The following is a 12604-nucleotide window of genomic DNA, read 5'->3' on the forward strand; positions in this document are numbered from 1 at the left end:
CTTGACTTATCAAAATTAATATTGTAATAATTATAATTCACTACACATTAAGTAAATTTGTGAACTTAACATCCACCTCCTTCTGTTATTTCACATATAATTATTAAGTAATTAACTAATTAATGACTTCACTAATTACCTCCGGTTCAAGAAGGACCAACGGGCAAATTAAATGTGGAAAATTACATTTATCTGAATGTATCTTTATGTACATAACAGTAAATAAACAAAGATAATTATTATTTATCAGTTAGACAAGTAGGAATTTGGGACACCTAGGTCGCAAAAAAATGTCCCCCTTCGATACCTACCACTGTCATATCCACAAGTTGCTCTGGACCTATTAATTATAAATGAAATATACATCACCAGGAATTCTGGTAAATATATAAATATGTGGACTGTATATTAAAAATAATAAATGATTATATATAAACACATTTTCATAACAGAAGGAAAATATCTTAATATCACTCACCAATTTGACTGGAGATTAATGTGTCATGTACAGGACCCCTTCTTTTGCCTACATTTATGAAAAATTTACTGGCCAGAATTTAAACATAAATTAGACAGCTTATCTGAGGTTCCTGGAGTTGTCCTGTCCTGTCGCCTGATACTCAAGTTATGCAGGAATGCACATCCAACAATTTTGCCTCCTATTTGAGAGGTGTCAACCCAATTTTAACCTCAAGAGCACGAAAAATTCTTCCCATTATACACTACTGTTAGTGTCCAATTCAAACAATAATGGCGACTGTCCTGCGCAGGCGCAGGCTCAGTTTCCCATTTTCTATGACAAATATTACTAAATACAGTATGACCATCTATTTACACATAACTACTGTATTTCTGGAAAATTTATACAGTATTTTCCACAATATATATATATATATATATATATATATATATATATATATATATATATATATATATATATATATATATATATATATATGTGTGTGTGTGTGTGTGTGTGTGTGTGTGTGTGTGTGTGTATGTGTGTACTCACCTAGTTGAGGTTGCTGGGATCGAGTCCAAGCTCCTGTGTGTGCATACGTGTGTGTGCAAAACAAGCAGTGGGGGCTGGAAATCTTCGGCTCAAGTACTTTCACACGTCTCCGTGCTTCATCAGGAGCTATGCAATGTTGCAAGATTAGCAACAGAAATAATAATGGAAAGTTTTCTCCGAGTGAGGCAGCGCGGTGACACCAGTCAACTTCTCTCATGTAATGCATATTTGTTTGTTTTACAAAACAAAATTTGATTTTGTTTTGACTAACCCTCACATATACACACATGTGTGTCAGTATAGCTACTGAATTCCCCATACTTATACTTGTGTAGTATATTGTAGATCGTATCATCCATGTATATATTTAGGCTCCCTTTCAGTAGGCTCAGTGACTAGCATGTGTGACGTCACAAGATGCCGTCGTGAGCGCTCGTCCTCTCTCTCAGTTCCCGTTAGACCTACCAAGTAGCAACAGGCAGTCTGGGCTCCTCCCCTTCGTACTCTGCCAATATGTGTTACCATCCAACAAGTGTGTTTAACTCCAACCATCAAATCTCCACGAAAGCTCACAACATGTGGGCAAACAGTTGTGATCTCTACCTCAGCATGTGGGAGGGATACCACATCACACGTGGGAGGAAACCATACCCCCGGCCGGGATTGAACCCGCGGTCATAGTCTCAAAACTCCAGCCCGTCGCGTTTGCAATCGTGTCATTACGATTTCTTGAGTCACGTGGGAGGGATATCACATCACTCATACGTGGGAGGTATACCACATCACTCACAAATGACAGGGATACCACATCACTCATGAGGGATGGATACCACATCATTCACACTTGGGAGGGATACCACATCACTCACACATGGGAGGGATACCACATCACTCACACGTGGGAGGGATTCATGTCTTCGACTTAACTATCTACAACAACAATGCCTCATTAATGTCCCCTCATGTCCACATATTGCATTTTTTCATTTTTTCTGATAGGGGAAAACCATGATGCCTGTGAAAGGCTCTTCATCCAAGGAAGGAGAGATTGGTAGCTCCAGTTCTTCGAATCAAGAGCTCTTTGACGTTATCAATGCATCTGCCTTGAAGTTCAATTCATAAAAATGCTGAATAAGGTCAAACTATAGAGTTTGGATATAGATTTTGATAAGTGGATAGATATAAATTTAGAAAGTATATGGGGAAGCCCTGGTTTGGCAATAGATTTGTGAATGAAGGGATGAAATGGTTGGTTCGGTAATTGGATTTAAAGTCTGTCTACTATACGAGGGTCAGTAAAGCTTCCCGTCACCTGTTCATCTCCAATCAAGAATAATTTAAGACAGGAGAGCCCCGCTTATACAGCAGGTGAAGTTCTGGGCTACTGCTGTAAAACTAAAATCGCTGTATAGTGAAACATAACCTTTTTCACTTTTAAATACATACAGAAACCTGATAACATGTTTATACTATCACATATTAGTGAGCAAGAGAGCTAGGCCTAAAAAATGCATGTACAGTACACACATTACTTACCTTACAATATTTTCGTCCCTAACTTATAGTGAGTGTATGTATATTTATTATAGGAAATCTGAATAAATGAAAAATTGGTGTCATTGAAAACAGCTGCATAAGTGAAGTGCTGTTAAGTGAAGTGCAGTACAGCGGGGCCGTCCTGTGCCATGATAAGGGGATTAAAGTAAACTCTCTGTGTATGTACACTGAGAGACATACACCTCGTAGTGTATTGTACAGTGAAAGACATATACCTCTCAGTGTGTGTACAGTGAAAGACCTACACTTTGCAGTGGACATACACAGAGATAAACACTTCCCAGTGTTTAATGCTGAGAAATATATACCTGTCAGTGTACTCAGCTCCTGGCCCCGCCTCTCTACTGGCTGCAGTTGGTTCACTCTCTCCTGACTGTGTGAGCCTTCATGTTAAAATTGTGTGTGGTGAAAACTGTCAAATAGAGTGGAGACTGCATCGCGTAAGTGACATGTAGTAAAGAACAGGGGCAAAATAATCCTTTGTGGCAATGTTTCGCACTTCTTACTTTGTACTATTCACAGATCCATCCTTACCTCACCTATGGTACATGTTCCTGGAGGACCTACTATAGCAAGGCACCTAAAACCAATAATAACTCAACAAAAAAGCCGCTGTACGAAAGATTACCCAACCTAGTGCCAGACAACACCAACAATCTTCAAACTTTTAAACTTAATCAATATACATAATATTCACTAATACTACTGTGCATACTATATATACAGGACAATCAGTTCCGATATGAACCCTGCTCTGAAACTCTTCCCGGACAGCTCCAATAGAACTCATAGACATTAAACAAGACAAAAATCTTTTTGATTCCCCCCCCCCCAGTGTCCGACTCAGCCTGTGTAAAAACTCAAATGTGCATAAAAGGCCCTAAAATCTGGAACTCTCTTCCTGGGGATTACAAAGGTTCCTTATCTGCCAGCCTCTTCAAAGCTATTGTGATCCTGACAGCTATACTAGAGGCGTAAAGACGATGTCATCAGTCCGTCATCCTCGAAGACGTAGTTTTGAGGTGGTCAGTCCCTCAGCCTGGAGAAGAGTCCTACTTCATGGTCTGGAAGCACTGGTCAATAAAGCAATCATTGGTCATTTAAACAATCACTGGTTAGTAAAACAATCACTGGCCAGTAAAACAGTCATTAATCAATAAAGCAATCACTGGTCAATAATGCAATTCCTGGTCATTAAAACAATCATTGGTCAATAAAGCAAGTACTGGTCATTAACACAAACACTGGTAAATAAAGCAAGCACTGGTCATTAACAAAAACACTGGTCAATAAAGCAAATACTGGTCATTAACACAAACACTGGTCAATAAAGCAAGTATTCATCATTAACACATTCACTGGTCAATAAAGCAAGTACAGTAAGTCCTCACTTAACGTCATCGATAGGCTCTTGGAAACCGTGACTTTAAGCAAAAAGACGTATAACGAAATCAATTTTACCATAGGCCAATTTATATATATAAACATCAGGGATGCATAGTACATCTTTAGCACTCATTATAACAGGGCTAAATCAAGGAATAAATGTTTACAAAGCGAAAATTGTAAGAAGCACCACCTACCACCACGCAGGTCAAAACAAATAACATATGGTGGACGCACTCACACACACTTATACTGAGACAATTTAGACATGCCAGTTAATCTAACGTGAACATCTTTGAGATGTGGGAGGAAACCGGAGTACCCGGAGAAAACCCATGCAGACATGGTGAAAGCATTCAAACTTCACAGACAGTGGCCGGGAATCGATTTTTTCTCATGAACGCTATAACGAAACGACGTTAAGTGAGGACTTACTGTACTGGTCATTAAAGCAATCACTGGTCAAAACAATCACTAGTCAATAAAGTCATCATTGGTCAATAAAACAATCACTAGTCAATAAAACAATCCTTGGTCAATAAAGTAATCAGTAGTTAGTTGTCGAAACAGGTTAGACAAGTACGTGAAAGATAATACGTAAGACCTGCTTAACATGGGCCAGTAGGCTTATTGTTGCTGAACTCCGGTTATCATGGAACAGGTCAGTCTCTAAACCTACATAGTGTCTATTAACTCATTTAGTTATCTATCAGTCTATTTCTCACCTGAAAATGTTGAACATGTCCCCAGGAGAGCTGTAGCCACACTGAAGTTCGTTCTCTTTCTCTCTCAGGTTAAGATAGAGAGAGAGGGGGGGGGGATGGATGAACTGTTTGTTTCTGCACTAGGAAGGCGTTCGGTGCAGCACGTCGCAAGAGACTGGGACAATAACTAGAGAAGAAGGCAGGAATAACAGGGAAGGCACTACAGTGGATCAAGGAATACTTAACAGGAAGGAAACAATGAGTCATTACTCGGGAGTGTCACGTATGGGGTTCCACAAGGGTCAGTGAACGATATAACAGAAAAATTCGAGTCAGAGGCGTCCCTGTTTGCAGATGATGCAAAACTAATGAAGACAAACCAAACAGGAGCAGATTACTACTACTACCTGAAAAGACTACAAATGGATCTGGAAAAACTGAATTGGGTTGACAAATGGCTATTAGCATTTAACCTCAGCAAAAACAAAGTTATTTAAAGTTATGAAGATCAGAGAAGGGCAAAGAAGACCGGACACAGAAGGCCCTCGGGGTGAGCCTAGTTCCGACCATTTCGTCTGAGACGTACAACCGAAAAACAGCTGCAGCAAACGCGAGACTGGCAAGTTTAATGATGGTTTTCAGGAGCCTCGACAAGGAGGCACTCACAACCCTATACACGACATATGCCAGGCCCATCGTAGCGTATACAGCACCAGTATGGAACCAGCATTTTAAAGCATGTCAAGAAACTGGAAGAAGTGCAAAGGCTTCCTTTCGAGATAAAGTTCCAGAGCTGAGGGGTATGAACTATGAGGACAGACTAAAGGAACTAAACACCGACGACACTAGTAGACAAAAGGACCAGAGGTGACATTATTACAATGTACAAAATACTGAGAGGAACAGACAAGGTAGGGTGAACAGGGCGAGCTTGTTTTCACGCGTGTGAATTGCTCATTTCTTTATAATTTGTTCATGATTGTATCCATGTATAAGCATATAAGTAAGTAAATTTACTTACTTACATGATTCATTACCTTCGTAACTTGTACAGCTATCAAAACTTTGGGGCCCAGTCCCTGGACCCATTATGTACCTCTAATCTGTAAATACCTTTGTAACTTGTCATGATTGTGACCAGATCTACCTGGAGTTCATTACTTTTGTAACTTGCTCAGCTATCAAAACTTTGGGGCCCAGTCCTTGGACCCATTATGTACCTCTGTAATCTTTTGACTACCGCCCACAGGATAGGTATGGGGTACATAATACAGATATTAAGCTAAACGAGCTTGTTTGAGAGGCGGGCATTAGGCACACGAGGCACAGATGAAAGCTAAAAGAGCAGATGAGTCATAGGGATGTCGGGAGATACTTCTTTAACCTTATAGTGGTCAGGAAGTGGAACGACCTAGACAGTGAAGTGGTACATGAAGAATCCATACATAGTCTCCATACATTCATACATTCATACATTCTCTCCTGGCTCACGCATCCAGGAGAGAATGTGAACACAGTAGCAGCCAGCAGAGAGGCGAAGTCAGGAGCAAATAGGTAAGTACAAATATATGCGTGTGCGTATATACAAACGTATGTACACATACATATATGTGTTGAACTTCTCGCGGAATTCGTATCTTTAAAACCTGCAGCTGGATCACAAAGTGACGTCTTTGTTAACCTACTTGATTGTCAGGTTAATGCCCTGAATGTAGACTCTTCGCAACTCAATATTGCTACCTAAAGCATTCCTAGCCAGGGTTGCCGATCCAGCACCTGCAAGCAAGTCAGGAAAACACAACTTGTCTCAAAATATAATTTCACCTATTACTAATGTCGCTGCCACCACCAGTTTGGTAAAAGGGACCTGGGCTTTCTTACTTACCCAACACAGCCATTTTACATGGCTGGGCTTAGACCCAGAGTTTCAGAAACATTTATTAACGGATCAGACAGTGGGAGGAAAAAGGGAAGTAAAACATAGTCTCCCTTTTGTCATTGTTTTTCAAACGACAATGACAAAAACAATCTTTACTTCCATAAGTACAGTGTACAACTCTTTGTTGACTTTGTTGAAGACAACAAGAACTGGATTAGATATGACAAACGTTGAGTCATTTGCAAAATATGAGTAATTTAAATTCCTGGGAAACATCTGGTAGGTTAATAATAAAGATGGTGAATAACAGTGGGCCAAGAATGCTACTCTGAGGCACCCCGGTTAGGTTAGGTGAGGTTCGTCAGGAAACAGTACAAGTGTTTTCTGACGCGGGTCTTAGTCAGATGATGACCAGCCCTTGGATTATTATTATTATAATCAAAAAGAAGCGCTAAGCCACAAGGAGCCAGCCCTTGGAACCTTTGGCCATCTGACCTAGGCCTTCCGCTGGCTTACCAGTCCACCCCTTTAAAAATTGTGGTTATAGTTATAACCTTGTATGAGGCACCCCGACGTTGATAGTTTGGGTTGAGGTGTCACTGATAGTCATATGTTGACGTCTGTCCATAAAGTTCTAGTTCCAGCAGCATGATGTTGTGGTCAACAGTGTCAAAAGCTTTCCTTAGATCATTAAACATGATAATTGGATATTTATAGTTGAATCATTGTGGAAAAAAGACATGCACAGTTCAGGCAGTTCAGGACATTTATTAGAGAAAACATTTCGCCATGCGTTGCTACTTCATTCCTGAAAAATGTCCTGAACTGTACATAAGTGTCTTTTTCCATATTTTGTCGGTATCACCATATCATTTTTTCAGTTGAATCATTAACACTGTAACTTGCTTAGCTACCGTGGCACGGGTGACCCCGTGGCCTGGCTGGCAAAGCTCTCGCTTCACACACGGAGAGCCGGGTTCGATTCCCGGCAGGGTAGAAACATTTTGACCTAGCAGCAAATATGTACCTGGGTGTTAGTCGACTGGCGTGGGTCGTATCCTGGGGGACAAGACTGAGGACCAAAATAGAAATAAGACAGACATTCCTCGATGACGCACTGCCTTTCTTGGGTTATCCTGGGTGGCTAACCCTCCGGGGTTAAAAATCCGAACGAAATCTTATCTTATCTTAAAATCTTGAGGTCCAGTCACTGAACCCATTAAGTGCATACATAATCTGATGACTACCGTGCACAAGACAGGTATAAGGGTGCGTAATAAAGATGTTAAACTAACCGGTACTGCCGGTGGAATGTTAGGCACGGCGGTCCACCTCACCTAATTGTGAACTTATTGTCCTAGTTTCGCTATTTGTATTTTTCCCGGACTCGAGGAAAGAAGGGCTCGATAAGGTATAAGCTATAGTGACCTTTAACAATACTAAACAAAGTAATAAAACAACATCAACAATGAAACAAAAATAAAATGAAAGCGATAACAAAACGAACAAGAAAAAACGACAAAACAAATAAAAACAGAACAAAAAATAACAATAACAATAAAACAACAAACAAAAAGAAACTACAACAAAAAACAGCTACAACATCAATGACAGCAACAACCACAACATCAGTCACAACCACAAGACCACAACCACCATTCCATCCACCACACAGACAAGATAACACAACATCACTGCCACTGATAACACAGCATCACTGCCACTGATAACACAGTCTTGCAGTAACTGTTGACGCAGATCAACATCAACATTTACCTACTTAACAAAAAGATTCCTCAAGTGCATCATTATACACAAATTTGTCACATAATTAATGCATCTGTGTAAAAATATCGACTTTATGAAAGTTTCTTAGCGTCTTGACCTGGATATAAACGAATTATAATACAGCAAAGAAGGAAAATAATTCGTTGTGTAAGTGCTATGTGACTTGTAGGTTTAGCGCTTTTTATTTATTATAATAATAATGTGTAAGTTAATATGTTTATTTAGGTACAGATACACATAAGTACAATTATCATACATAGTGTAAATTACCCAGGATCCAAAAAAAAGGTCAGTGACTTATTTCCATTGAGAACCTTAATGTAAGTCACCTCTGAAGGAGAGAAGTTCTTCATTTTTTTTTTATTTAGGCCTCGCAGCGCTTGCATGACCCTTGTGGGTTTAGCGCTTAGTTTTGATTATAATAATATATGGGCCTAGTAGGCAATTTTAAAGTTTTACAATGGGTAGAGTGAGTTATGTAGGAGTTACCGCAGCGTAAGTCAGGTAATGTGACAACACTTGGCTTCTCCAGGATGTCTCAACTGCAGATGTGATTGTGGCAAGTAAGTAAGTAAATTTATTCAGGTATACACAATACAGTTATATAGAATTATCATACATAGCAGCATATGTGTAGAGAACCTAGGATAACCCAAAAAAGTCAGACAGAGTGACTTATTTCCATTGGGGTCCTTTTACCTTATTATTATAATATAAAGGTTATAATATTTTCTTATTATTCTATAATGAAGATAACATCTTATTATCATACTAAAAAGACTATCTACTACACGAGGGTCATTAAGACTATCTACAATGCGAGGGTCATTACTAGGGATAAGGTAAAATTTACACGTATTTTAGCTAAAAAATAGAAAATCATTCCCCTCCCTTTCTGTTGCTTCATTCATCAGACACTTTTTGGCAGTCTTCTTGAACTGGTTCAAGCTATGACTGGCCTTGACATTTGTGGGTAGTCTGTTCCATTCCTTTATTGCTGTACAATAAAAGGTGTTTGAAGCCTGGCCACTGACTGTGGGTACTACAAAGTTGTGCTCTCTCCCCCTAGTACTATGATTGCTTTGGTTCCCAACCTTGACAAAATTGACAGCAAGATATTCTGGACACTGTTTGTGAGCAATTTTATAAACATGATTTAGCTTCAGTTGTTTTACTCTGTCTTCAACATTCAGCATATCCAACTGCTGTAATTCATCCTGGCCTACATGTTCTCTTGGTCCCAGCCCCAGGATGAATCTTACGATTTTGTTCTGGGTGATTTGCAGTCTATCTTTCAGTTTTTTTGTCAAGGCAGAGTACCAAGAAGAGCAAGCGTAATCCATATGGCATTGTATAAGGGCTAGACATAGGGTCCTGCGAGCCTCAGTAGGTAGACACTGTGCTTGTCTATACAGGAACTTCAGCCTGGCATTCGCTTTCTTTACTACACTGTTCCCTATCAATTCTCCTGACATGCATGGGTCAAAGGGGATTCCCAGATATTTAACTGATGAAACCAAAGTGATGGACTCCCCATTACACTGAACATTAAAATTATTTACCCTTCTCAGTTTATGTTTCGTTCCAAAGAGAATGGCTTCAGTTTTCCCTAGGTGTAATGATAGTTTGTTGTCTACTAACCATTTGCTGCAGGACTCCAGTTCCAGTGTTAAAACATTAGCAATATCTTGTGGGTCTTTACCTGTCACTAACAGAGCACTGTCATCTGCATACAGTAGGAGTTTGCACTTGACACTGATAGGCATATCATTGACATAACATAAGAATAGTAAGGGACCCAGAATACTACCTTGGGGAACTCCACATGTTATCGGCAGGGGTTCTGATTCCGTTTTGTTGATTTTGACTATTTGTCTCCTGTTGCTAAGGTAGGACTTAAACCAGTCTACAGAACCTATACCTATAGCTTGAAGTTTCTTACATAATATATTGTGGTTGACAGTATCGAAGGCCTTTTGCAGGTCTAAGGTTACCATACCTACGAGGTTCCCTTTTGACATTTCAGTTCTCAGGTGTAGAACGTGCAGTGTTGCACGTACACTGGCACGTACACTGTTGCATGTGGTGTTGCACGTACACTTGAATGTGCAATGCTGCACGTACTACACTTGAACGTTCAGTGTTGCACGTGCAGTATTGCATGCCTCAGTGTTGCACGAACACTTGCATGTGCAGTGTTGCACGTTCATTGTTGCACGTGCAGTGTTGCAGGTACACTGCTCCACGAGCACAGTCTCCCCAGTCTCGTGCATCACTCACACAGGCAACACTTTCCTAAGATTGATACAGGTGAGAAGACACATTTTAACAACTTTTAAAGTTTCCCATTGAAAGACGGTAGCACCGGTGAGGGGATCTTGATCCAGGGTACTGGAGCTGTTCCGTCTTATTTCCCATTCCCCAGATGTAAATAAGTTTATTAAGGCACACATATTACTGTTACACAATTTATATGTAAATAACGTGTAAATTACGTTTTTCTTCTACCTAGGATAACCCGTGACCCCTGTGGGTTTAAGGCTCCCTTGTAAGTGTACTAATAATGTTTCAAAGAATAACAGCCATAAAAAATGTAAACCACGTACTATATTTAGTAAGAAACTATATAAGATAAAATTAGCTTTATTTAGGCACCTTCAGGTATTTTTTTTTACGAGGACCCCAATGGAAATAAGTCACTGATTTTTTTTTTTGAGGTTATCCTAGGTAATTTACACACATGTTACTAGGTATGATAGTTAAGTTACTTAGCTGTTTTAACTTTTAAGGTTTAATAAGATAGAAAAGAATCTCAATGGAAATAAGTCACTGTGACTTTTTTATGGGTTATCCTAGGTAATTTAGACTATGTAAGATAATTGTACTTGTGTCTATCTGGTGTCTAAATAAGCATACGTAGTCCAACTCAGATACAGCACCTCTACATAGTACAAATTTTCCAAAATGGAATTAAACAAGTTCTTTGAAAATTAAATAGTGCTTGGAAAGACTGTAGTACATAGTATTCAGTTTTTGATGAGCTTTTTTTATTTGCATTTACTAGAAATTTCATTGTATAGAGGAGGCTAATATGAGAGCTAACCTCTACGTTAGTGGTAAATTATGCAGCTTTGACCTAGGATAACCTGTTTACTGAATGTAAGAATAGCAAGAAATTGAATGCAAAGGAATGTTTTTTTAAATGTGTTTTATATTATATCTTAAACATTTATTCCTTTTTATATACTACCTCTTCAGGTAATTGCCTTGATACCAGTGATGGGCTCTTGATCCAAGGAATTGCACCTGTTCTTTCCTGGATCAAACATGACTGCCTTTCATTCCCAGAATACTGTATAAAACTCCTATTGGCTAGATAGGCAATGATCTTGCCTCACACTAAGTATCTGTGGCTCAACTCCTCGCATGGGCAGAACTGTTGGACATGTTTCCTTACACCTGCTGTCCCTGTTCACCTAGCAGTAAGTAGGTACCTGGGTGTGGGTTGCATCCTGGGGGACAAGATTGAAGGACCCCAATGGAAATAAGACACACAGTCCTTGATGATGCACTGACTGTCTTAGGTTATTGTGGGTGGCTAACCCTCCTCTGGGCTAAGTGCTCCTATGGGTTAAGTGCTCTGGGCTAAGTGCTCCTATGGGTTAAGTGCTTCTCAATGATAATAATAATAATAATAATAATCTGCATGGTTAGTAACCCAGGTTAGTTTAAGTTTAATTTAAAAGCTTATTATGCACCCCATACCCATTGTGTGAGTACTGATCCATGGACTGCGAAGGGACATAGTGGGTCCAGGGACTGGGCTCCATTGTAAAGGTAGTTAAGCAAGGGTCCAGGGACTGGGCTCCATTGTAAAGGTAGTTAAGCAAGTTACAGTGGTAATGAAATTCAGTATTTACAAGGTTAGAGTAAGTTAGGTTTATGAGGAAACAGGAAAAAGTGTTTTGTGATGTGGGTCTTAGTCATAAGATAACCCACAGCTGAAGCTTTGGTATTTTATGATATGGTTGCAGTCATGTGTTATTAATGCAGATGTAAATTAAGTTGCAAAAACATTACAATGCAGTTTATGGGTGATTTTAAATTATCCAATTTTAACAGTGTATGGTTGAATTTAAAAAAGTTTATGGTTGTTATGAGTTATTTACAATAAGTAAAGTCAAAATATTTTTCTAGAATAACTGGTAATATGCTACTGTGAATAAAATTCTTTAGCATTTCTTGAACATTTGAGAGTGAGTTATCTCTGAATTCATT

At 39.3% G+C, this 12604-nt stretch overlaps 2 protein-coding genes across 8 annotated transcripts in view; one reads left to right on the forward strand and one right to left on the reverse strand.

Annotated features, from left to right (window-relative positions):
* Positions 1–10346, reverse strand: part of LOC128698080 (carboxylic ester hydrolase) — a 40086-nt gene extending 29740 nt beyond the window's left edge. For 2 of the 6 annotated variants that reach the window (XM_053790173.2, XM_053790175.2), the window contains exon 1: positions 9968–10346. In XM_053790173.2, the coding sequence (XP_053646148.2) occupies positions 9968–10323 (356 nt within the window). In that variant the 5' untranslated portion in view covers positions 10324–10346. Of the gene's footprint in view, positions 1–4680; positions 4764–9967 lie in introns of those variants that run through there. The other 4 variants (XM_053790179.2, XM_053790180.2, XM_053790178.2 and 1 more) reach the window with 4 other exon arrangements.
* Positions 8162–12604, forward strand: part of Coprox (oxygen-dependent coproporphyrinogen-III oxidase) — a 30773-nt gene continuing 26330 nt past the window's right edge. The window contains exon 1 of one of the 2 annotated variants that reach the window (XM_053790182.2): positions 8162–8473. The gene's annotated coding sequence lies outside the window, so the exon portion shown is untranslated. Of the gene's footprint in view, positions 8474–10344; positions 10637–12604 lie in introns of those variants that run through there. The other variant, XM_053790181.2, reaches the window with a different exon arrangement.

Source organism: Cherax quadricarinatus, chromosome 58 (genome assembly GCF_038502225.1).
Source record: "Cherax quadricarinatus isolate ZL_2023a chromosome 58, ASM3850222v1, whole genome shotgun sequence".
NCBI classification, from domain to species: domain Eukaryota; kingdom Metazoa; phylum Arthropoda; class Malacostraca; order Decapoda; family Parastacidae; genus Cherax; species Cherax quadricarinatus.